This window comes from Glycine max, chromosome 10 (assembly GCF_000004515.6).
Source record: "Glycine max cultivar Williams 82 chromosome 10, Glycine_max_v4.0, whole genome shotgun sequence".
NCBI lineage: Eukaryota > Viridiplantae > Streptophyta > Magnoliopsida > Fabales > Fabaceae > Glycine > Glycine max.
The window spans coordinates 39,008,618-39,032,633 of NC_038246.2; the positions used below are offsets into that span (position 1 = coordinate 39,008,618).

Below are 24,016 nucleotides of genomic sequence, written 5' to 3' on the forward strand. Positions count from 1 at the left end.
AATAAAAATAACAAATGTTATTGTCAAATCAAAAAACTCATCATTACTTATGTAAACTTTATTCATCTTTTATTAATATTAGGATAATTTTTTTTTCTTAACATAATTTATTGTCATGATTTTTATGAAAAAACCTAATTAAATCCATTAATATGATGCGATACAATAAACATACCAGCATTTTCACATGTGACATTCGTATCGTGTTTCACAAAATATTGCCTTCACTTACACACACGCGTACATGTGTAAAATAAACAGATAATCTATTTAAAACATATAAGTATTTGTTCATAGATCAAAATCTGAGGTGTGTTGTTGATCCTGATTTTAGGAAATAATGGATCAGGATGAGCAAGATAGAGCATTGCCGATTGCAAATGTGAGTCGAATCATGAAGCAAATCCTTCCCCCTAGTGCAAAGATCTCCAAAGAAGGTAAACAAGTAATGCAAGAGTGTGTGACAGAGTTCATAAGTTTTGTGACTGGCGAGGCATCTGACAAGTGTCACAAGGAGAATCGCAAGACCGTTAATGGGGATGACATCTGTTGGGCTCTAAGTTCATTAGGGTTTGACAACTATGCTGAGGCCATAGGAAGGTACTTGCATAAATACAGGCAAGCTGAAAGGGAGAAAATCAATCACGACAAAAAGTATGAAAACCCTCATATCAACCGTGCTCCACCACCACCACTACTTCTGTCTAGGGTTACTCGTGACAAGGTTGAAAACCCTCCTCCTTCTCCTCCTAATCAATCTGGATGAGTACGTAGTTTCTGTAATGAAGATTGAACAAGGTGATGACAAGAAGAACGAACACTTCTAATTTTGTTGGATGCATGTTGTGATGAGGTAATTTTGCAACTATACATGATCTGGTCAAATAAGGGGACTTCCCCTTCTATATATCTGCTTTAAATAGTATATCACTACTGTATTGAGCTTCTGCAATGTTGTATATTATAAGGGTTTTAAGAGTAGTAGCTCTTAATTTTCTGCGATAATCATTAATAAATTAAAATGGTCTGATTCATCTGAGCATATATAGAAAATAAAACTGGGCTAGGCTGGTTTAATTAGCAGAAGGTATTTACTTTGAAATGAAAGCTTGGGCTAATTATTTTTTTCCTTGAGATTATTTTGAAGATTATGGAACAGCAGATTTCTTGTGATCCTTACCAAAACATGATTATCGTGTTCAAGACTAAAGGGGAAATTTTAGTAAGATATAGGGTTGATGAATTTAGTTTCTAGCTAGATCCAGCTTAGCTAGCTGTTAGTTACCACTTAACATTTTCATGCATTTAGAAATGGATGTTCTTCACAAGAGATCTTATATACAGAAGACATAGAAACTGAATTCAACAAATTAACCAATAATGGAAACTAGTAACAGTAGTAACTGACAGCTAACACATATATAGTTCAAATCTTGAAAAGTTTTGAATTGGATTGAAAGGACCAAGTCAATTCATAAATGAAATTCTTCTCATCTTTTTTATCATTAATTTCTTGTATATTTTGGCACTGCAAAACTTCCCTATCTGGTTAATTTATTAATGAATTAATCCGTGATCCCTTCATTAATCCATATCATTTGCTCCAGAATTACAACCTATGCAGTACTAGTGACGTTAATTTATTTAGAACATTCATCAATTGTTTATACAGAACATATATTAGTAGTTTAGTTTAAGGCTTTGAGCAGTTCTTAATTAAATTGTCCTTACTCCTTAGTCCTTACCAAAATCTCCATTGGACATCTACTATGAAGGGAATGAAAGAAGTTGACCAGTTCAAATAGATATATGTTGACTCCTTATAATTAACTGATGTTATACATCATGAAATTAATATAGTCTTGCCACAATGAGGGTTTAACCACAGCCATAAGTTTAATTGTTACCCAAATGCAAGTAAATTTTAGCCAGTAACACAGTGAAAAAGGCTATATATATAAAATAAACTGGGACATAAATGTACTAGGTTTTGAATTTCTAACCCTAGAATCGGGGACCACTATCTCGTTGCTTTACATGTGCATAATTAACCGTGAAAGTCGAATCACATCCCAGGCATGCCTGCATTCTACTATATTTCAAATGAACTATTAGGACATATTGTCCCATTAAATTAAGTTGACAGTAAATTCCTTCTCAATTTTAACTTCTGTCAGAATTAGGGTTTCAGCGATGGCCTGAGATTTTCACACAAGCCCTTGGGACCACTTCTCAACTATATTACCTTAATGGATTATACTGTCTCTCTCACCATCTCTTCTGACACACACATAATAAACTTCACCATTAACTTAGAAATATATATGTTTCCCATCCATTAGAGGGGGAAATAAAGGGAAACCATGATATTGATTTTTTACATTTGGCATTTTATACCGAAGAATAAAAATCTAAAAATCAAATAATTTACATAAGTTTAGAAATAATATTTTTGAAGGTCCATCTTGTATTGATTTTGTTTATAAAATATATATATTATGAAGGATCAGAAACCGCAAAACTTTTTGGACTATCTATAACCAATGCAATGATGTAGTTGACCATTTGACTTTGAAAACAGTAAATCATCATCACTAAGACTACCTATATGTATACCACCAGTACTCCAACACTAGGATATGGTTTGATTTCTTGATAGAATAACTGTACACATTAAAATTTGTAACGGGTTATGAGTCTCGGGATGATTTTGCATATAGTTGAAGACTTTGAAATGAACAGTGTTCCCGTGGCTCCGACCACGAAATTGCAGCATCGAGATTCATAACCTTGCTTGCTGCATAGCATTCCTTTTGAGGGAGTGGGGACTGACAATTTATCAACCAATATGGCAAACCGCGTCAGATGTGCCTTTTTTTCAGGATCAGGGGGTTGTAGTCCATATCAGTTGCAGAACCTCAACACCACAAAGCTTTTAGTAGAGTACTGCGTGTATTATATATATTCAAATTAATATATAGCGATTTAATTTCCGTGAAGCACATTGTCAATATATCAAAATCAATATTAATATTCCATGGAATTTAGTGAATGCCTGTGGCCTTGGCAGCACTGTTCCATGCTGGAGCTCTGAAAATTAGATGTGTTGTTAAAGGCTGTAACATGACATTAATTAAATATATCAATTTGAGTTATGAATCCTTATGGTTACCAATAAGTTACATCATCAGCACATATTAATTAGTTTTACACCAAAATTTCAAGCTGAAGGCTTCTCTAATATATATATTCGAGCTGTCAATATATATTCATCCTCCCCAATATGGTATTTCAAGGATGAGTCTGAATGTCCCTTTTCTTCCATTGATCTCCCACCTATGAGAAAATGAATTCTTGACGAGTCTCTTTTCACGTTAATTATGATATACTGTTCATGTTTCTGCTGATGGAATTTAGCTATGAAAATTAATTAATTAATTAATTCTTTGTTTAATTCGTGAACAGGCTAACTACCTAGGAACCCACGAGAAACTGAAACTCATTAATGATGTCTTGCATATAATTAGGTTTTTTTCGTCCTTTTGTTTTGGAAATACAAGACTTCAGACTTCAGACTTCAGAGAAAACTAATGTGATCATTGTCATCAAGTTTATTTTTAACTGAAGCTCAGTACTAAGTAATTAGTTAAATTTTATGATTATAGTTTTCAGCACAGGAATTAGTTCAGTTAATAAGCTGCTGTTCAAAACTTTAAATAGCAAGTTTTGGTCGAACTGGTGAGAACTATACAAAATATTAACTTTTATATATATCTTAAGCTTTGCTTTTTTTTTTTTTAATTATAATTATGTAAAGAGCATTTAGCGAAGGGATGTTAATTACCCCCAATATATTGTTCTTTAATATGATTATTTTGAATCATATGATCATGAATGCCCTGAAATCATCTTTCAGTTGGCTTCTTGACATCGACCTATCTGCCCATTATGTTTGAAGCCTTGAAATAAGTAAATTAACTTGACAAGCATAGAAAACTTAGAGTGTGTTTAGATATATATTCCAAAATGCTAAAACAACTATGTTGTAGCTTTAGTGTGAATGTAGGTTTGCATTAGATTCAACTCACTCTAACTCGTGAAAGTTGAAACCAATCAAAGTTAACAACAAAAGTAATAATTATGTTACTCACAGAATCTTTCGGTTCAATAAGATTAAAAGAGAAAATTAAGAAAGACAACAATTTCCAAAAGAAGTTGAATATAAGTGCAGAAAGATATAGATGAAGAAAATCTTATCAAGCAAATTTTCAAACTAGACTCCAAAGTTCTACTCTGACCATGGAATATGCCGAAGCAACTATTTTGTGTTCGTATTTTATATTAATTCTAAGAAGAACAAACTCACTTCTCCTCTATTTATCTTGGTGTATTAATCTTTTTTTTGTATTTAAACAGCTGATTTCAGTTTAGTTTGGGTTCATAATGTCCGAACTTTATTTTTTGGCTTTCTTACACGAACCTGTTTTTGGCTGTAATCGTGTCTGAAACAACCCCCCACTGCACAACTTGTGCAGTGTCCACATATATAAATACGTACATAATTTTGCCTTAAAAAAAAGACCAGAGAATACAGAAGGGGAATGTGCGCATTTGTGTTGATCGATACAAACCTATTTTTAGTAATCATAATTTAATTTTTTGGTGACTTTTTTCATGCAATTTCATACGGTTTTCATCAATCTTCAGAACATAATGTGCTGTATTACAATCCCATATTCACTTCTACTCTTTTGAATCATCTGATTCTAATCTCAGAAATATTTGTTAAAGAAATTACAAAGGATATTTGAGCATGCGCTGAAATTGTGAAATCGAATTAGATGAAATCAGATGAAACATGAAATCATTAAACCTCTTCCATGGCTAAACTCTGAAGCTCAAATATATGTAAATGCAAATTAAAAGGGAAGAGAGTTCTGAAACTTACAATAAGAGAAGATTAATTATAATGAGATTAAATTATTCATTAGGTGTCTATAATTTCATAATTTTTATTTTTTAGTACTTATAGTTTAAAAATGATTTTTTTAATTTCTATAGTTTATATTTTAATTTTTTGTACAGTGATTTTTTAGTTTTTATAATTTACATTTTAATTTATTTTTAATTTTTATAGTTTGAAAGTGGTATAATTAATTATAAAAATATTAACAAATAATTCTGTAACTAATTTATCGCAAGATAATTTATAATAAAAAAAATAATTGATAATTTATAACTAATTTGTAGCTAATTATTTTTATATATTTTTTTAGTAAAAACTAAAAAGTAATTAAAATATAAATTATAGAACTAAAAAAATTATTTTCAAATTATAGAAATTAAGAAAAAATTAAAATACAAATTATAAAAATTAAAAAGAATATTTTTAAACTATAAAAATTAAAAATATATATATAAATTATAGTGATTAAAAAAAGTACTTTAATTAAAGAGGTAAGAATCGTAAAACCATAGAAAACAAATGAATAATTTAATCTTAACGAAAGGAGAGGATGATAGAGAAGATTCACGTACCTGTGTTCTTCTCTTGCTCCGTTACAGCACAAGAAAGCTCAGGATAAAAGTTTATGGATTTACAAACAGAATCCATATATAGACGCATCGATATGTTCATTGAGTTAACATTGTTTATACAGAATCCATATATAGACGCATAGATATGTTCATTGAGTTAACATTGTTCATACAGATCCAGATGTGTTCCAAGCCCTCAGATTCACTGCATTCTAACAATACAGTATATGATAACGATTCCCTTAAGATGATTGCGATGACTTTTTTTATTAATGCAGTAAGTCATTTTATCACACCACTTTTTTTTTTATATAGAATTTTCACTACTGAATTTATTTTTAAATTAATTTGTGTACTCATATATATGACTATAAATGAATTAGATGTAGACTTGCACTTCGAGTGGATGTCATAGGTTGAAAAATTTATATATTATGTTAATTGAGAAATACCTAATAAAAAACAATAATTCCAAATAAGGTTACTGTGATAACATTAGTCATTGACAAAATCAAATTTGAATTTTATTTTTTAAGGATTAAATTAATGACAATTTATTTTTGTTTGAGTCTCATATTTTAGGTAAAGTATTATCACATTAAAAATTTCAAAGCAATAGATAAATTATACTTATTAATCAATATTATATTTATTATTATGTTTATTTTAACTTATGTTTTTTTCGTATTTTTTAAATGTTTATTATAATGTTATACTTGATTAAAAAGGAAAAAAATGAAATTATATTATATTTTAGATAAATAGTAATTTCCGTGTCTAAATGTGTAGAACGTTAACAAATTTATCTATGAACGTGTTATGTAAATTCTTTCATTAACGATAACAAACCAAAGTAATGGAGCACTCTATATATTCAAATACTAAAATAACTATTTACTTTAGAATAAAAAAACTTAATGTGATATTTAAGTTATTAGATTCTTGCGAATGTTCCATTGCAATACAATCCTTGGGTTGAGACTTCAACTGAACTCGTTTAAAATTAGAGATAAAGAAGATAAGATAGTGATAGTGAAGAGTAGTTGATATTTTCACTAGATTTAAGTTCAGTCAACTTCAGGTTCTTTAACATCCTATCCGAAAGACAAGGCATTGTTTTCACAAAGTTTAATCTTAGTCTATGTTTGATTTTCCCTTTGAGGAACTCCAAATTCAGTTTGGAATGCAAACTCATTTTGATAACATGTTTGATTATTTCCAAAATTACATTTGCACATAAATAAATAAAAAGGTCTACAAATTCAGTTTTGTAAAAGCATGAATTGAATTGCTTTTACAAACTTAAGTTTAACCCAAACTCTAATTCAAACTTGGGTTAGTAAACTTTAATTCAAATATGCAATTAGTCAGCTACAGATTCAAGATACCTAAAATAGTTCACGTACAAATCAAAAGTGCACACCGCAAAAACCATTCATCAAGCCTTCACTAACTGCATCAATAATAGATATACCTCTCCAGTATTCTTTTATATATGATACTCTCAATTTTCCAAAAGATTGATTAGTTTATGCAGCCTGTCAAGAATAGAAACTGCCTCACAGACATTTAATCTCTGATAAAAATGAAGCAAAAAATTAACCCTTATCTAAAATATTAATAAGAAGAATCAAGATCAATTCATTTGATTAATTACAGCTTCCACAAATCCCCACCCATCATCAGCATTAGGTCCCACCCAATATCCAGATATAACTATTTCAGAGCAATAATCTACATCCAAATTATACGAGTAAGTTTCATGTAGAAATATTGTACATGACATCAAACGACGATGACGGCTTCCTTTCGTGGAAAGTATGTGTGTTTACTTGAACGGCAAGATCCAAGAATCTTTTGAGCTGCAAATATAATATATACTGTCAGATTAAAATTGATAAGTATGAAATTACTCAAAAAACTCCCAAATAAAATTCCACAACTTTCAAAAATTGCGTATGTTTGAATCCTAAATTGAAGTTGAAGACACACACACATATATTTATATATATGATAAAGATAGACAGTTAGATACACATGGTTGTGTGGGTGTAGTGTAGCTAACATTACTAACCATGATAAGATTATTCAGATTTCATTTTTGCTTTATAATTTATCATATTCATCGCAGCATCTCCCCATGCATGTTTTCTGGTATACATATAAAATCCTAGTGGATGGGGGTGACAGAGAACTACAGAAATATAGAAGGGAAAATTAACCCCACTAAGAATGGACCTAGATTAATTATGAATTCTGAAATAAATTCCTGTCCAAGGAAGCCATGGCATGAGAAATATTACTATATAATTAACAAATCTACAAAAATAACACCAAACAGACAAAATTCTGTACCCAGCATGCGGCGTAGAGCATTGTAAATTTGTAATATTGTATATTTCACAGAATCTATGTAATAAACCATTATATATAATACACAGGTTACAAAATCCAAGATGTTTGTCCTCTACATTGTTTTTTAAGAGTGCTGGAGAATGATGAGGTAGGTAAGCTTCACCTTTTTATTCACAAGATTTGGCTTTTATTTTTACCCTCATTTCATTCACCTTCTTCCTCACGGATGGTCTCCCTCCATATATAAACTGGAAATTTACAATACCTTCCAGTCATTTCTTTTTGGTTCACATCTAAAGGTATAAATCAAATTCAAGATTTAAGATGCATAATCCAAACTCTAGTGATCTAGTCCAACCAAACCATTAAATGGCTGTAGCAATTCCACCCTAACAACGACTATTTCACTTTCAAGAAGCCAGTATGAAGCAACAAAAAGATTACATAGGTTGCAAGTTTAAATTTGAAATATTAATAATGCAGCCTTACAATTTCGCATTCTATCAATCAATTACTAGGGCAATTATCCCAAGATTCTGACAGTGAGCTTGAATTAATGTAATAACTAATAGGCAATCATGAGCAATTATAGTTAAACAGCAAGTAGTATAAGATATTAACAAATAACAACCTATCTCAAACTGCGGTGGGTATAGAAAATGAAATCAAATCAAAGTTATGAACAAAAAGAGTGAACAGTTCTATAAATCAAGCTTCTAAGGGAGAAGCACATGGTAATTAGGAAAAACCTGCTTGAACTGTTGCTTTGCTTAAAAATCTATCGAGGGGAAAATACAATTGGTGTTGATGCACTCCCTGCTGATAAGTCATCAAAAATAGTAATTAGTCATTCAACACGGACATACAAAGAGAAACTTTTTCATATGCAGCAAAATGTTGTGACGCAAGTAGAATTGTTAAATTTAAGCTGCTGATATTAATCTATTCACAATATCACAGAGAATTAGAAATTGAATGATTCTTCCATTTAGAGTTTTAATTAGCGTCCACCAACGACAACAGTGGATATTGACTCACTGCCCTTGATGCGGGGAAAGTTGGAAGTATAGAAAGAAAGTGAGAAAGTGAAGTACCTTGTTGTGGATGAGGGGTGAAGCGCACATCTGCAGAGAAAGGGTAAAGGTGGAGGAGACTAAGCACACGTCATTTTCAAGACTTTAACTTCGCACCCATTCTCTTTAAGTTGGCCCAATCAAATATTGATAATTGGTTGTTTTTATATTACTAGCTAATTTTCATTTTTTTTAAGTACCTAATTTTTATTTTATTTTATTATACGTCGTTAAGTCTTTTTTAGTTAAGTGATAATGTGATAGACAAAAATATTATCCCTTCAAATCACATCAGTGTCACGCCATCATTTTTTTCCCTTCTCTTTTTTTCTTTTCCTTCTCCAATGGAAACCACCACTACCATCGTCAATCGTGTTGTCAATTGTCATTATCATGTCGTCCAACCCCTTCTCCTTTTCCTTTCTTCCCTTTTTTTCCTTCACAGTACTAGGTGGTTGGGAAAGGGAAGAACTTGAAATGAAAATATGGATTCAATGATGAAATGATCACAAATCTAACATAAAATAAAGGTAAAAAATCATATATGAAACACGGATCCTCTTCCTCTTGTTGGTGGTGCGTCGTATCAAATCTCAAATTCCAAACCAGTAGAACAACTCTTGGGTTTTTGGAAATCATCAACTAACATTGATCAGTAGTGGTGACGCATAGAGATTTATGGAATCTAGTGCAATGTGGCTGTTGGAGAAAAAGTGAAAAAGAGAATAAACTGCGGAGGAGCGACGATTGCGAAAGCGAGACTGCGTCGAAGGAGTGACAGCAAGAGAGGGAGTGTGAGATGTTGAGGGCGTAGTGAGGACAGTTAGTGCAGTTACAGATGAGGTGGGTATGGGTGATGACACAAATTGGTTGTGATGGGTACTAGGTGGTTGGGAAAGGTTGCAGATTTGTGACGGTGCAATGGTTTTGTGGGTGGTGGTATGGCATGGTGAAGTCATGCAGGTGTGGGTGGTTACGTGTTTAGTGGCATGGACGCCTTTGCTTCTGTGTTTAGTGACAATACATGATAATGTGACACTTTATTTGTCACGTCATCACTTAACGAATATGAATTAACGATCGATAGTATAATGAAACATAAAATTTTTTGAGATACTTGATTGAAAAAAATGAATTTTAAGTAATAATATAAAAATAACCTATATTTCAAGAATGAAAAATTTAATTAAGCTATGATAATATATTGGCACAAATTTGATATTAGGCTTGGCCAATGTAGCCTTGGGCTTGGCCCGGCCTCCCCACTAGCTAGCCCTCCAATTCATGTCCTAAAACATCAAAGGATAGGTAATTTTACGAGTAAATTATGATTTAGGTCTCCTAAAATTACTAATGTTCTAATCTGGTTACTAGAAAAATTATATTATTTTGAAATTTATTTTTTTCCTCTAAATTTTAAATGTATCACTTTTTGGTTATATGTTTGATTTAAAGGATAAAAATTAAAAAATATATATATAAAAATAGAAGTTTTTTTTTAATTAAAGTAGAACGTGGGAGGTATGAACCCACATGAATCTCATACAATTACTTTAGATAACACTTTATAAGAGTAAAAATGATTTAAATATCACATAAAACAAAAAAAAAATTACATTTCAGAATTATTGGAACCAAAATAATGCATTTTTTCTAGAGAAACCAAATTCAAATACTACTAAGTTTAGAGAGCTAGACATAACACATAATTTACTATGTTCTTTTTTTTTTCTTTGCTCTCCTTTGTGTTTTTGAATTTTTTTAAAAATATATTTCTTTTTGGAAAACTAATTTATGAAGCATACCTACAATTAATTGGTCTAAATGACACTAGACTTCCTTGAACATGTGGGATCAGGATTTCGGGATTAGTACAAATGAAAAAATATTTCTTGATGACGGACTAAGATGCTTTATGCGCCTAAAAAAATATTTTACAAATAAAAATTAATTATTAATTTATTAATTTTTGTATTTATAGTTTGAACAGAAATATTTGTAGATCATTTCCAGATATGAAATGTGGCAACGGCAAATATTTAAGCAAATTAAAAACACAAGCATGAAATTTGATTTGTAGCATTTTCAAGCCCCAGATTATTAGAGGCAATATGTTCATTTGGGCACAAGCAACACAATCAGACTCATTAGTGGAAGAGGTTTTCTAAACATTCCTTGGCCAGTGACGCTCTTGCATCTAGGATGAGAAAATCGTTATCCTAAAATAGGTAATCCTTCGTATCCAAATAGAAACTAAAATATTGGCATCCATATTGTTAAATATCAGGCAATAATATTTACAATTTATGGTTATATGAAAACTGTATCCCTGATTTAGAGGAAACGTTATCTCCTCTATATATTTATATAAACTAGAAATTCTTGAGGTCTCTATACACACTTGTTTTTCAGTCTTATTCTATGTTTTTTGTTCATCAATACATATGAAATGAATAAATAGCTAGACAAGAGATGGCATATTTTGTGCTTCATTTGAGCTATTTTTGCTTGGACTTGCGCTTTGATTTCTTCTGCTTCTCGCCCCTGTAAACCAAACCAAAGTTATTATATAACACAATTTTCTCTATAAAAAATATCTTTCTTTTCTTTTTGTGGATGTGTAGAATAGAACCAGCAGATAAATTCTATATAGGGGTAAAGGAAGTATTCATCATGAGAGCTAAGACCCCAACAAGACTTCAGTTTTGCGTCGAGATGCTCCCTTTCCTCCTTAGAAGAACTTTTGTATTTTCTTACTTGCATACATAACCAAGGACACAATGGTTCATGTAAAACAGAAGAATTACACAAAAGGTTGCTTTGGAATTTCACATCAGTTGTTCAGTTTAATGACAAATATTAGAATGAGAAACAATTACCAAAGAATCAATTGCATTCAGTGATTCCGAAAACTCGGACATTGTATGCATGGAATTCTCACGGGAAAAAATGCTCCTAAGATAACTGCAATTAAGTGTCAGTGTAAAGAGTGAATATCTGAGCAGATACATAAATTTGGGTTAAAGAATATGCTTTAATATCACACCCCAGGCAGGCCATTTTGTTACCTGATTTTGGAACAAATAATAAAAGGAAAAATGTGAAGCAAAGAGACATGTGAAGCAATAATAAGTACCTATCAAAGTTAATGACTTTATGAAGTGCATTTGAGTTGCGGAAAGCAGCCAAAGCCAACTACATCAAAAGACACAAACAGGTAGGTTTGATTTTGAAGCAATTGGTTTAAAACAAAGCTGAACTAGAATATTGAATTGATTGGAAAATGTTTAGTCTTAAATCAGTAATTTAGAAGTATGGCCTAGGTTTTCTGTATTTCTGATGATTTAGGAAACCCTGGCAAACATATTTCCAATTTTGAAACAATCAACTAAAATTTGAAAAAAAAAAATGGTTAATCAATTTACATAAAGTGATTAATGGTGGACCTCTCCTTTCTGAAATTTGATTCATTTTTTTCACTAGCCTAGGTTGTGACTTGTGACATGGATTACTTGTTTTCAGCTGATTAGCTGACATCAATTAATTAGAAAATGTCCAATTTTTTATTTTCAAATCCTTGGTAAAGGCAAGGCAAAACAAGGAATTTTTGGGTGCTGCTTGTAACAAAAAACACTCTGCTACAAGGGACTTTCCATATTTGCATATGATTCTTAGAATACCTGCCTAGAAGGAAATAAAACTGGTGCATCTGTAAGAATCATCTTATCAACTTCTGATCTTGCTGTCTTTTGCAAAGTCTATAATCAGGAGAAAATTTATCATAAGTCAAAGAAGTTATTTGAACATCATTAAGTCAGTAAACATGCCCAGGTAAAGAGGATGCATAAGGAAGAACATTGGTTAAACAGATAAAAGTTAGCGTTCCATAAGAGAAAGGAATAAGGAAAACAATCACTACACAGTACACACATATTGGTAGTGCATCAGGAAAGTGTTAGATGTGAGACTAGCCAATGTTGACCATCCATATAAGATTAAATGATCAAGATTAACTCTTCACACCTCTTACTTTATATGTTCCGCCCATGTGTGTGTAGAGAGAGATTGCCTCAATACCCTTTTTTTTATAAGGGCAGTCTTTTAGTAATTAGTGCTCAATATTTTTCCAAATGCCTAGTATTCTATTTAATTGAAATATAAATTCAAAAAATAAATCGACATATTAATATTAGTGGGACAAGAGGATAAATGGATCAAGATCACCTACATTGAAGTTCCCAATGCAATGATTTAGATTTATTATCCTTAAAGTAAATTTTAGTTATAGAAAATGAATAATAACCACTAATTGTCACAAATTTGGGGGGATGTTATTAGGAAGGAATGCATTGTGCGTTGAGGACTCTAAATGCATTTGTGCTTAAGACTTTGATGATGCTACTAAAAACAATATTAAATCGAATCTACACAAAAAGAAGCTACCTTGACTTTGAAACTTTTTCAGGAAGCTAATCCGAGGATGTCTTCCTCAGTCGGGCAAGGTTTGAAACTTATCTCTTAATTTTTTTAATGTGTCCAACTTTCCATTCAATAATAGCTTATTTATTCTTTTGTGAAGCTATTTTACTTTAGATTTGATTTATTATAATTTCAGGTTGTTGCCTTGGATATAACTTTACCAGTGAAGCAAGCATTCCATGCTCTTTATCGAGAGGTATGCTTTTTCTTCCCCTCATTACACTAAAAATGAGCATGTGTTTATCTTTCTTTTCACATCAGATAACACACCCATGCTCAAGCAATGTATGATACTATGTTTATCTGCTTTCAGGGAATATCTATGGCTTCTTTATGGGATTCTAACAAGTGCCAGTTTGTTGGAATGCTTAGTGCGATGGACTTTATTCTAGTACTAAAAGAGGTTTGTGGGGAATAAAATATTTAATAAAATATCCTATACCAGCTTTCAGTAGTACTGAAAAATGAGAACTTGCCAAATGGTAAATAATGAAAAACTGAAATTTCCAAAATGTATATCATCATCGAGGCCTACATTATAGTGAAGTTGAAAGAAATTACGAGGTGCTGATCTATCCATTTGGTTTAGTTATGGCATACATTAATGTTGTAAATCTTAATTGTAACTAGACTTTGATCCCGTGCAATGCACGGGTATATATATATATATATATATATATATATATATATATATATATATATATATATATATATTATTTTTTATTTATTTAATTATATAAATAAAAATAATAATTTTTAAATATTTTGTATTATGTTAAACATAATTATATTATTAATGAAAAAATCGATTAATTATATTTTTAATTGAGTTAATTTTATCTTAAAAATTAAGTATACGTAATTTTCTGTTCTTTCAAATAATAATGATGACGTAATATTTTTATAAAATTATCCATTTTAAATATTTTTAGTAGTGAAACAAATATATAAATATTAAAATTCAAAAATAATGTTAAATATTATATTTTTAATGAACATATGTTTTCTTTAAGCTTATTAATTTTATTGAATTTTACTATAATTTATTTTTTTTCTCCAAATAATAATATTATTGTGATACCAATATGAAACATACAAGTTAAAGAAAAATAAATAATATATATATATATATATATATATATATATATATATATAATTTATAATATTTATTTAAATTTGAGTGTACATTTATAATAAAATTTTAAATATTTTTAAAATTTGTTGAAATAGTATGAATTCTACTAAATATGTGTGGTCATTAATTATTTTGAAAACTATCATTTTACTTATTTTGAATATATTAGTTTTGTATAATATTTTAAATGTTTTGAAGTTTGAATTAATTAATCTCATTATCACGTAATATAAATCGAATAATCTCGATTTAATAATAATAATTAATATTAATATTTATTTTCCTTTAGTTTTAGTTTTATTTTCATTGCTTACTAATTTTTGAAATTTATTTATAAAAATAATTATATGTTTCAAAATCTAAATATTATTATTTATATATTTATGAACTTATTAAAGATGTCACCAATTATTTGTATTTATTACTAACCTTTAATATCTTATTAACTATTAAATTCTATTGTTTCTTTGTAATAATAATTATATTGTTACATAAGTTAGTTATTTCAAATTAATGATATTTAATTGATGTTTATTATTCTTTATGGTCTAAATATATAAGGATATTAAGTTATAATTTCTTATTATTGACCTTTATAAATAAAAATTGTCACGGTATAATGTAAAAGTAAGATTTATAATACAATAGTTATAGAAGAAAAAACATGAAACATATCTTGAAAAGAAAAAATAAAAAATAATGAAAGACAAAGAGAAAGATGATTCATGTAAGAATTTTCTAATAAAAGTATGATATGATTCAAATGTTTATTCAATTTCACAAAAATTATTTAAAGAAACAATTAGACCTAAAATCAAAATATAAATATAAAAAACATTAAAAATATAAATATAAACAAATTTATTTTTTATCAATGATGAATATAGATCCATGTTGTACCTTACTAATCTAAAAAAGTTAAATTTTAATTTTTGACGATGATCGATAGCACATTCAAAGTATCATTTTATAGATAAAAATGAAGAATAAAAAAAATGATATATATTAAAACATATAATAGCATAACAATAAAATGAAGAAGAAAAAAACAGAAATGATACTTGCAAGAAAAAAATAATTATAAAATACAAAGAGTAAGATGATAGACCTCATCAAATATGGTCTCTATTTCCATTTATCATTCCTCACAAAATGTATTGAATAAATGATTCATATAAGAACTTTTTAATAAAAACATGATATTGATTCAAATATTTATTCAATCTCACAAAAATTATTCAAAGAAAGAGTTAGACCTAAAATCAAAATATAAATATAAATAACATTGAAAATAAAAATTGAAATAGATGAATTTTTATCAACTATGAATATTGATCCACCTTATACCTTGTCGATCTAAAAGAATTAAATTCTCAATTTTGACGATGATCAATAACACATTCAAATATCTTTTTTCATGCATAAAAATAAAAACAAAGAAAAAAAGAAATGATATTATAGTATTGAAAAAAAGAAGAAGAAGAAGAAGAAGAAGAAGAAGAAGAAGAAGAAGAAAAAGAAGATAAAAAGCACACTAGAAAGAAATTAGATGGATATTTACAACCTTTTAAAATAGAGTTTATATAAAAAAATGAAATCATCAATTTGATTTTGATGATGAACGTAAAAATGGATATTATATTATATTATTTTAATACATATAACCGTTAAATCTTATTGATATTCATTGTGTAACTTCAATGTGATATTAAAATTATCTAAAATATAATTAATTATTTTATCTTTGAACAAAGAGTCATTTTAGAAAACATAATTTAAAATTAAAAAATATTGTTAACTTTATCATACAATAAATGTTGTAAGATATATTTTTACATATAAGTATTTTTATATAAAGGTGAAGCCAATAAGATTAACTATTACATTTTTACAACCTTTTAATTATAATCAATGACTAAATATTATTAATTTTATAAATAATTTCATTATTAAATAGCTTTAAATAATACTAGAATTTTATAAAGAACCAAGTGAAAAAAAGCAAGAAACAAACAATATATTATACTTTTTAATATATAATGATAATAATAATGTCTAGTATTTTATTATATATAATAATAATGTCTTACACAATTTTAATATATATTATTTTAGCGTAGATAATATTAACAATATTTTTAGTTATTTTGTGAAATATATACTTCAATGTACCTTTTTTTTATAAAAAAAAAAAAGCATAGTCAAATATTATTTAATTTAATATTAATGTAAAATTATTATTTAAAATTATATCAAAATTATATAATTAGGGTTAATACATTTAAATTATTATGGATGAACTTAATTAAAAATTATATTTCACATATAAGTTAACTTAATGTTTAGATTTATTTATTTCACATAAAATTCAATTTTAAAACTTATTCATGTATATATAATAATTTCCTATTAATTTGTTTGATATGATTCAACAGTATTTTAATATATATAATCCTTAAATCTTTTTGGTATTTATTATATAACTTCAATGTGGTATTAAAATAATATAAATATAATACATATTTTTATCATTGAACAAAGAGTTATTTTAAAATTTATAATTAAAAATTAAAAAATATTTTTATAAATATTTTTATAATTAAAAATTAAAAAATATAAATTTTGTAATATATATATATATATATATATATATATATATAATTTTTATATTTTTTATTTTCATATTGTATTATATTATCTTATAACTTTAAAGTCATGAATTTAATTTAGTATTTTTCCAGAAATATATTTTAAAGTTATTAATTATAAAAATAAATAAATTTGTACATAGATGATAATATTAAATTAGTTTAAATTTTTACATTTATTTTATTTAATAATTTTTCTTTCATATTCATTCAATATCTAAAATCAAATATTACAAATAATTTAAATTATTATCGGTGTTATTTTGAATTGAATAATACTTTCCAAATCAATAGTTTTACTAACTTGATATCATGATATTACAAAACTCAGCTTATGTTATTCTTCTTTCAAATTATTAATTTTATTCACCATGATAGATATTAACTTTTATATATTATAAATAGATAAATAGATTTTGTAATGATTAGTAAACCCTGTTACCATCATTTTAGGCTAATTATGAGTAAAGTATCAAATTAGTCCCTCGTTTTTGGAGACGTTGTCAATTTGGTATCTGAAATTTAAAAAATATCAAAATGATCATCGATGTGTGATGTGACACGTTAAGTGTCACATGGAAAATAAGAGTCAATTTTTGTATATAGTGTCAAATTGATCCCTAATAGTTTTCGGTCTAATTGAAAACGTGATGAATTCTCTCTCACCATTTTCTCCCTCCTATGATTGAAGGATATCGTTCCTGTGCTAGGTCCATGTCGATCATTGCTATTCCAGTGGTGGTGGTGTTGATGGTTGTCGTTCTTCGTCACCCTTCACTATTCATTGACGCAATAAGTGTTTTTGTATGTTTCACGTCGATCATCGTCACCCTCCAGTGTTGATTGACGCAATCGGTGTTTTCCAGAAGAGGTAGCTCTTCTACGACAATAGCAAAGACGATTTGATGTGACGTTTCCCTTTGTGCTTGAATTAGCAGACATGATAGACCACAAAATAATTGAAGAAGAACTACAAAGATGAAGAAAGATAAATAGGAGAAAAATAAGAATTGAATGAGAGTATGAGTAGGAGGAAAAATATCATTTTAGTCCCTTTAATGTCAATTTAGTTCCTCCTTACGTTGGAAGTAGAAGAAATGATGTGGAAGTTCTACGTATGCGTCCAGGTGACACTTACTATGTTGAACGGTGTTAAGAGACTACTAACGACAGAAACTAAACCTTGCAAATGAAATGTAAAGTTGATGATGATTTTGACCTCTTTTAAATCTCAGGGACCAAATTGACAGTGACTCCAAAAATGAAAGACTAGTACTTTAGTGGATTAATTACCTATCATTTGTGAAACTGGTTCACATAAGACTATTAAGATCCTGAAATGTTTTAAAGAGAATTTTATGAGGGAGGACATCGAATATGTGCCTGCTGGATCCCCTTGACACTTTGTTCTTCTGGAACTTTTATTCTTTTCTTCCCCTCTCCTCGCAGTGTCCTTGTTGCTGCATCAATTTCCCTTTATATCTTTCTGGCCTATGTTCTGGCTTCTCATTCTATCCTATCTGCCGCTGTCGATGACCATTAGCTAGTGATTAGGTTAATGGTTATTGATTAGCTTCTTAATTTCTTCATTGATTGATCGTCCTCAAGCTGTTAATAAGAGATCAAGTTTGCAGCCCTTACATACAGTTCTCTCCAAAGTACCCTTTGTTTCAAAATCTATGATTTGTAGGGCACTCCTATAGAGAAATACATACAATAATTCTGCAAACTCTCTGGCTCATCTAACATGCTTAATTTCAGATGGGCATTCATGGATCAAACTTGACTGAAGAACAACTTGAGACACATACTATAGCAGTATGGAGAGAGACACAAGAATGCAGAACTGATAGTAATGGGAGAACATACCCACAACATATGGTTCATGTAAGTGCTCCTGAGCGTTGTGACAAAATTTCCACACATTAAATTAATCAGGGATTCCCCAACATGATTGATGAATATTAAATTCATACATAGATAGATTAAATGTGATTTCAACATTATGTCTTGAAGATGTTGCTTATTAGCCATGTACTTCCTGCTGATCTTGATTTCTTGTTATGTTTATCTTTCGTGATTGTATAGTATTTTATGCTATGTTTATATTTATTCTGTAGGCTGGGCCCCTTGAGTGTCTAAAAGATGTTGTTTTAAAAATTTTGTAAAACAAAGTGGCAACAGTTCCTATTATCCATTCTTCAGAGGATGATTCATTTCCTCAGCTGCTACACCTTGTTTCCCTCTCAGAAATACTAAAATGTAAGCTTCTAGATTTATTGACTAAGCATAAATTGTTTGGAACTAATGTATGGACTTAATTCTCAGGTATATACAGGCATTTTGAGCACTCTTCTCATTGCTTGCCCATTCTTCAGCTACCAATTGATTCAATACCTGTAGGTACATGGGTATCAAAAGTCGGGTAATCCAATAAAAAGCCACTTGCTATGCTAAGGCCAAATGCTTCTCTTGGTGATGCTTTGTCTCTGTTGATTCAAGATGAGCGTTCTTCTCTTTCTAAGTTGTGGTCAAGTCTTTTGTTCTGGCTAGACGTAAAATGGTCCTTAAGTTTGTTGCTGCAAGTTGCAGTTCTTTTTCCTTCTCAATAAAAGGAATTCTTTCAAAGCCTTATGTTAAACAATGTGTATCACTTAAGGAGGAGAACAGAAAATTGAAGGATAGATTCTTGGATAGGTACATATGATGCACCATTCATTTATGCACTGAATGTCTGAACTTATAGAAACAAGTAGTGAGTTGGTCAAAACTGCATGATGAGACTCAAATTTGAAAATGTCAAATCAATTGTATGTTTTTGTTAATCCAGCATGGCAAAGAAAATGATATACCATTTCTACCTCAGTATTTGCAAAATTGGAGTGTTTCTTTCTTTGATACATGAATAATTTCCCCCTTTGCAATGGGAACTTAGAACTTCATAATTCTGGATTTATTACATAGTAGTGTGGTATTCATGTTAGAACTTAGAGGCAAATCATATTCATATTAATTATTCTATAACTCATTTTTGCAGCTGAAGTTAGCTCAATACCGATTGTGGACAATAATGATTCATTACTTGATATAAATTCAAGAAGGTAGGAACTCTCTTTCTCCTGTGTCCACATGTGTGTGATTCTCATTTTTATACTTAAAAAGGGGGAGAAGATGTTCCTCAAGCATATGTGTCTATGTGATATGTATTGATTTTTCTTTTCAGAGATATTATTGCATTGGTTAAAGATAAAGTGTATGCAAGGATAAGTCTGAGTGGGTTTAGTATCCATCAGGTAATTCCTCTCTCTCTCTCTCTCTAGTTTGTGGGGCTCTGTATTGGTAACTTATCCTGAAATATTGTGCTGATTAGAGGAAACTTGTAACAATAGTAAACCAATAGTATTGCACAAATAGGAAATGAAAAGCTAATTAATGTAGTTTTTTTTTTGGTTATGATGCCTCAACTGTGTAGCATGCAATAATCTTTTAGGTTAAATAAAATTTTAGTCACTATCTATGGTTTCACTCATTTTCAATTTTGTTTCTATAATTCTTTTCCCTTTTCAAATTGGTCCACATACTTACAAATGCTAAAAAAATAGCCCCGATGATCAACTCCTATTAAGATGTCCCTCATTGGCTAGGAATATGTTCAAAATCCTCCTTATAAGACAGGTAATCCTCCCTTCTTGAGCTGTTTTTTGGAGTTGAGTTGACCAATTTATTTCTTAGTATATGGTATTAGAGCCTATCCAATCCTAATATTGGGCACTCATCAATTAGATAACTCTGGTAGTGTTTCTTTGTGGAGTAAGTGATCCTTTATATGTGCTAAAATGTCTACTAGGTTCTTCATTTCAGTAGATGCACCACGCTAGTAAGTTATCTTTTTTGAGTATGTGCTCCTTTAGAGGCTCTTATTTATATGTATAATGTAACTAACGTAAATGACTTTTGTAATCAATACCAAGTGTTGTTGTTAGGAGCAGAGGGGAGGGGAAGAAAACTACACTACTTGGTTTCAAGGACCAAGACCGAGCAGAGGGGAGGGGAAGAAAACTACACTACTTGGTTTCGAGGACCAAGACCTCCTTACAAACTAATTTTCTAAATTCTTCTCTTTCCGCCTTATTCATTGATTCTTAGAGCTTTTATACACAATTGCATGTCTATATTCCCACTACAATAACCGCTATAATAATCACTACAATAACTGCTATAATAACCACTACAATAACCGCACCCCACTACAATAACCGCTACTAGAATGATAACTACCCCTATGACAGGTTTCCATGGCAGAGCATCTTCTTCCTAACAGTTGTTTGATTTCATTTGTCAGCAAAAGTTGAATCTACATATTTTTGCACTTTATGGTTGTAGGCATTGCTTTTGGGACGAGATGCTAGATTTTCTTGCAGGCTTCACAATGGACCGAGATGTCATATGTGTTTGAGGTCTGATTCATTGCACAAAGAGCGCTTGGCAAATCCTGGTATTTCTTCTATTCTAGCAATCTCCTTCCCCTTTCTTGGCAGAAAAAGAAGAAAAAAACCAATAAATATTCGGTGACCGATTTTCTTCTCTTTACATTACAGGTGTTAGACAGCTTGTGGTCATAGAGGCTGGCAGCAGGCGTGTGGAAGGTATCATTTCTATAGGCAACGTGTTCAGGATCTTGTTAAGTTAGTTGGGAATATATGGCTATCATTTTGCATGAAGGGAATTGCAGGGGTAGCCCTGGAAAAGACTTGTGTTCTATGAAAACAAGTTATCTGAGTTATTGCCCTGCCATCATGGCCAGCCTGCTTTTTATATATAGGATAGAAATTGTAGAGAGAAAAGTCTGTAAATTGAGAGATTAGTTTTTTCTCCTTTAAACAACTTGATGATATCATGATTTTCTCCTTTGTGCCGGCACAAATGCAATATTTGTGTCCTGTGCTAACAGAAGAAATCAAGGAGGAAAAAAAGAATGGACTTGATAGGGTAATGCGGCACACCGTTGGTTGGTTGGAAGTAAAGGTATTTTGGGTTCCATTATGATTCTAGTTTTCTCTTAGGACTGACGAGTTCATGACTTCATATTGCTGTACTTGCATTTGAATGAATTCGTCTTTTCCTAATGCATCACTTGCCTGGCCTGCCAAGGCAAATGGATAGGACCATAATGCTAGTTAAACATGATAGTTAATATATTTATTATCCATTAATACTTTTGAAAACTTTTAATCCATTTGATATCTATTTTAAGTAAACATTCAATTCATCTGTTAAGAGTTTCTAATGCATGGATATATCACACATTCATTTAATGTACAGTCATATTTTAAATTTTATTGAGTTTCTCAAATTCATGTTTTTCTCCAAAAATTCATTCTTTTATAAAAACTCTAAAAAATAATTCTATATTTTAGTTAATATTTTGCTATTTATGGTTTTCATTTGAATAATATTCATTATTTTTATTTTGAGTAAAAGTTACAATTAATGATACTTAAAATATTTTGCCACATTTTATTTGCCCGCGAGGCAATGAATTGTACGTCGGAGTCGTATAACTAAAGAAAGACCATGAAAAGTTTATAATGTATGTGTTTAATTTTTCGAGTCTTTTGTAGTATCACTAAAATGTTTTTTTATATCATTCTCACGTTTGCATAAAATAATAACTTTAGTGAAAATTTTGAAAGGTTTGTAAATTTACTTGATATGAAAATGTAATGTTGTTTAAGGTTTAGATAAGTTGAAAGAGCTATCATAAAGTCTATATATATTTTGTAAAAGTTTAACTGTTATGCAATGTTAATTAAAAAGTTGATTAGGTCAGTATTGAGATTGTTTAGACTTCGGATGAAATGAATTTGAAAGAATGTGATAACGTGTATATAGAAAATTGATTAATGTATTTTCTACTAAGAATTCAAAGGGAGTTTAAATATGATATTTTTTTATTGTATTTTACTTCCTATACGATATAATTTTATTTTTACTCGATTGAAGGCATTCAACTTAAATAATATTATTCAATTAAAATAATACAATTATCATCTCTCTAGAGTAGGTCAAGGGATACTTATATGTTAGAACATATTATCCATCTTGGTTCAAATATTATAAGATATCTTTTTTTTAATTTATAAGAATTAAAGACAAATAAAAATTCATAATTCGTATAACTTGTTCGACAGTTAGACACGCTAATAAATGTTACAAGATATTTGTATCATGCGCTTAATTACAAAAGCTAACAGACAACATTAAAAGCCACCAATAGACGAAAAATATTTGAATTTAATTTCTAAACTATTTTAATTAGATTTTTTCAGAAAAAATATAAATTATATTAAATAAGGACACAACTGGGAGTCCTAAACCATTCACAAGATTACAGGAAAGCTGCCCAAAGATAGCCAATGGTTACCAAGTATTAACATAAGAAAAATAAATAAATTGTAACCAGGGGCAAACAGCTAGCCATAAATGGCCTTAACAATACAACGTAACCCACTCCCCCAAATATTTGGTAAATTAGATTTTACTTTAGCAGAAAAAAGATTTGGTATTTTTTGAATTTAGAATTAAGAAAAAAAAAAGTTAAATATTTGACAGGTATTGATATTCAAAAGGTTGTTAAATAGCAAGATAATCTATTAAATATTTGAAATTTGATTCATAAAACATCAAGGCACTAATGTGTGCAAAAGCTTCCAGTCACATTTTGATTTTTAATAAAAATTTCAATTGATGCATTTTAATCAACTAAGGACATGTTTGGTTACAATCCA

General features: G+C 29.5%; 2 protein-coding genes and 1 long non-coding RNA gene across 3 annotated transcripts; 2 read left to right on the top strand and 1 right to left on the bottom strand.

The window, feature by feature from the left end:
* Positions 1–202: 202 nt before the first annotated feature.
* Positions 203–1,005, top strand: LOC100815151 (nuclear transcription factor Y subunit B-4). The gene has a single exon (XM_003535289.4). It carries the CDS (start codon positions 341–343, stop codon positions 764–766), a length of 426 nt encoding a protein of 141 aa, XP_003535337.1. The 5' UTR covers positions 203–340; the 3' UTR covers positions 767–1,005.
* LOC100815681 (sucrose nonfermenting 4-like protein) lies at positions 804–22,482 on the top strand. The gene is given in 11 exon segments (XM_041005754.1): positions 804–853; positions 13,432–13,468; positions 13,582–13,641; positions 13,759–13,848; positions 18,990–19,115; positions 19,349–19,490; positions 19,557–19,736; positions 20,272–20,329; positions 20,452–20,521; positions 21,612–21,723; positions 21,827–22,482. Coding segments are annotated over 11 exon segments (984 nt in total). The 5' UTR covers positions 804–836; the 3' UTR covers positions 21,919–22,482.
* LOC100802363 (uncharacterized) lies at positions 7,171–9,242 on the bottom strand. Its single transcript, XR_416474.3, has 3 exons — positions 8,988–9,242; positions 8,643–8,712; positions 7,171–7,400 (listed from the first exon to the last, which is right to left on the bottom strand). It is a non-coding gene; the product is annotated as an uncharacterized lncRNA (long non-coding RNA).
* Positions 22,483–24,016: the final 1,534 nt, after the last annotated feature.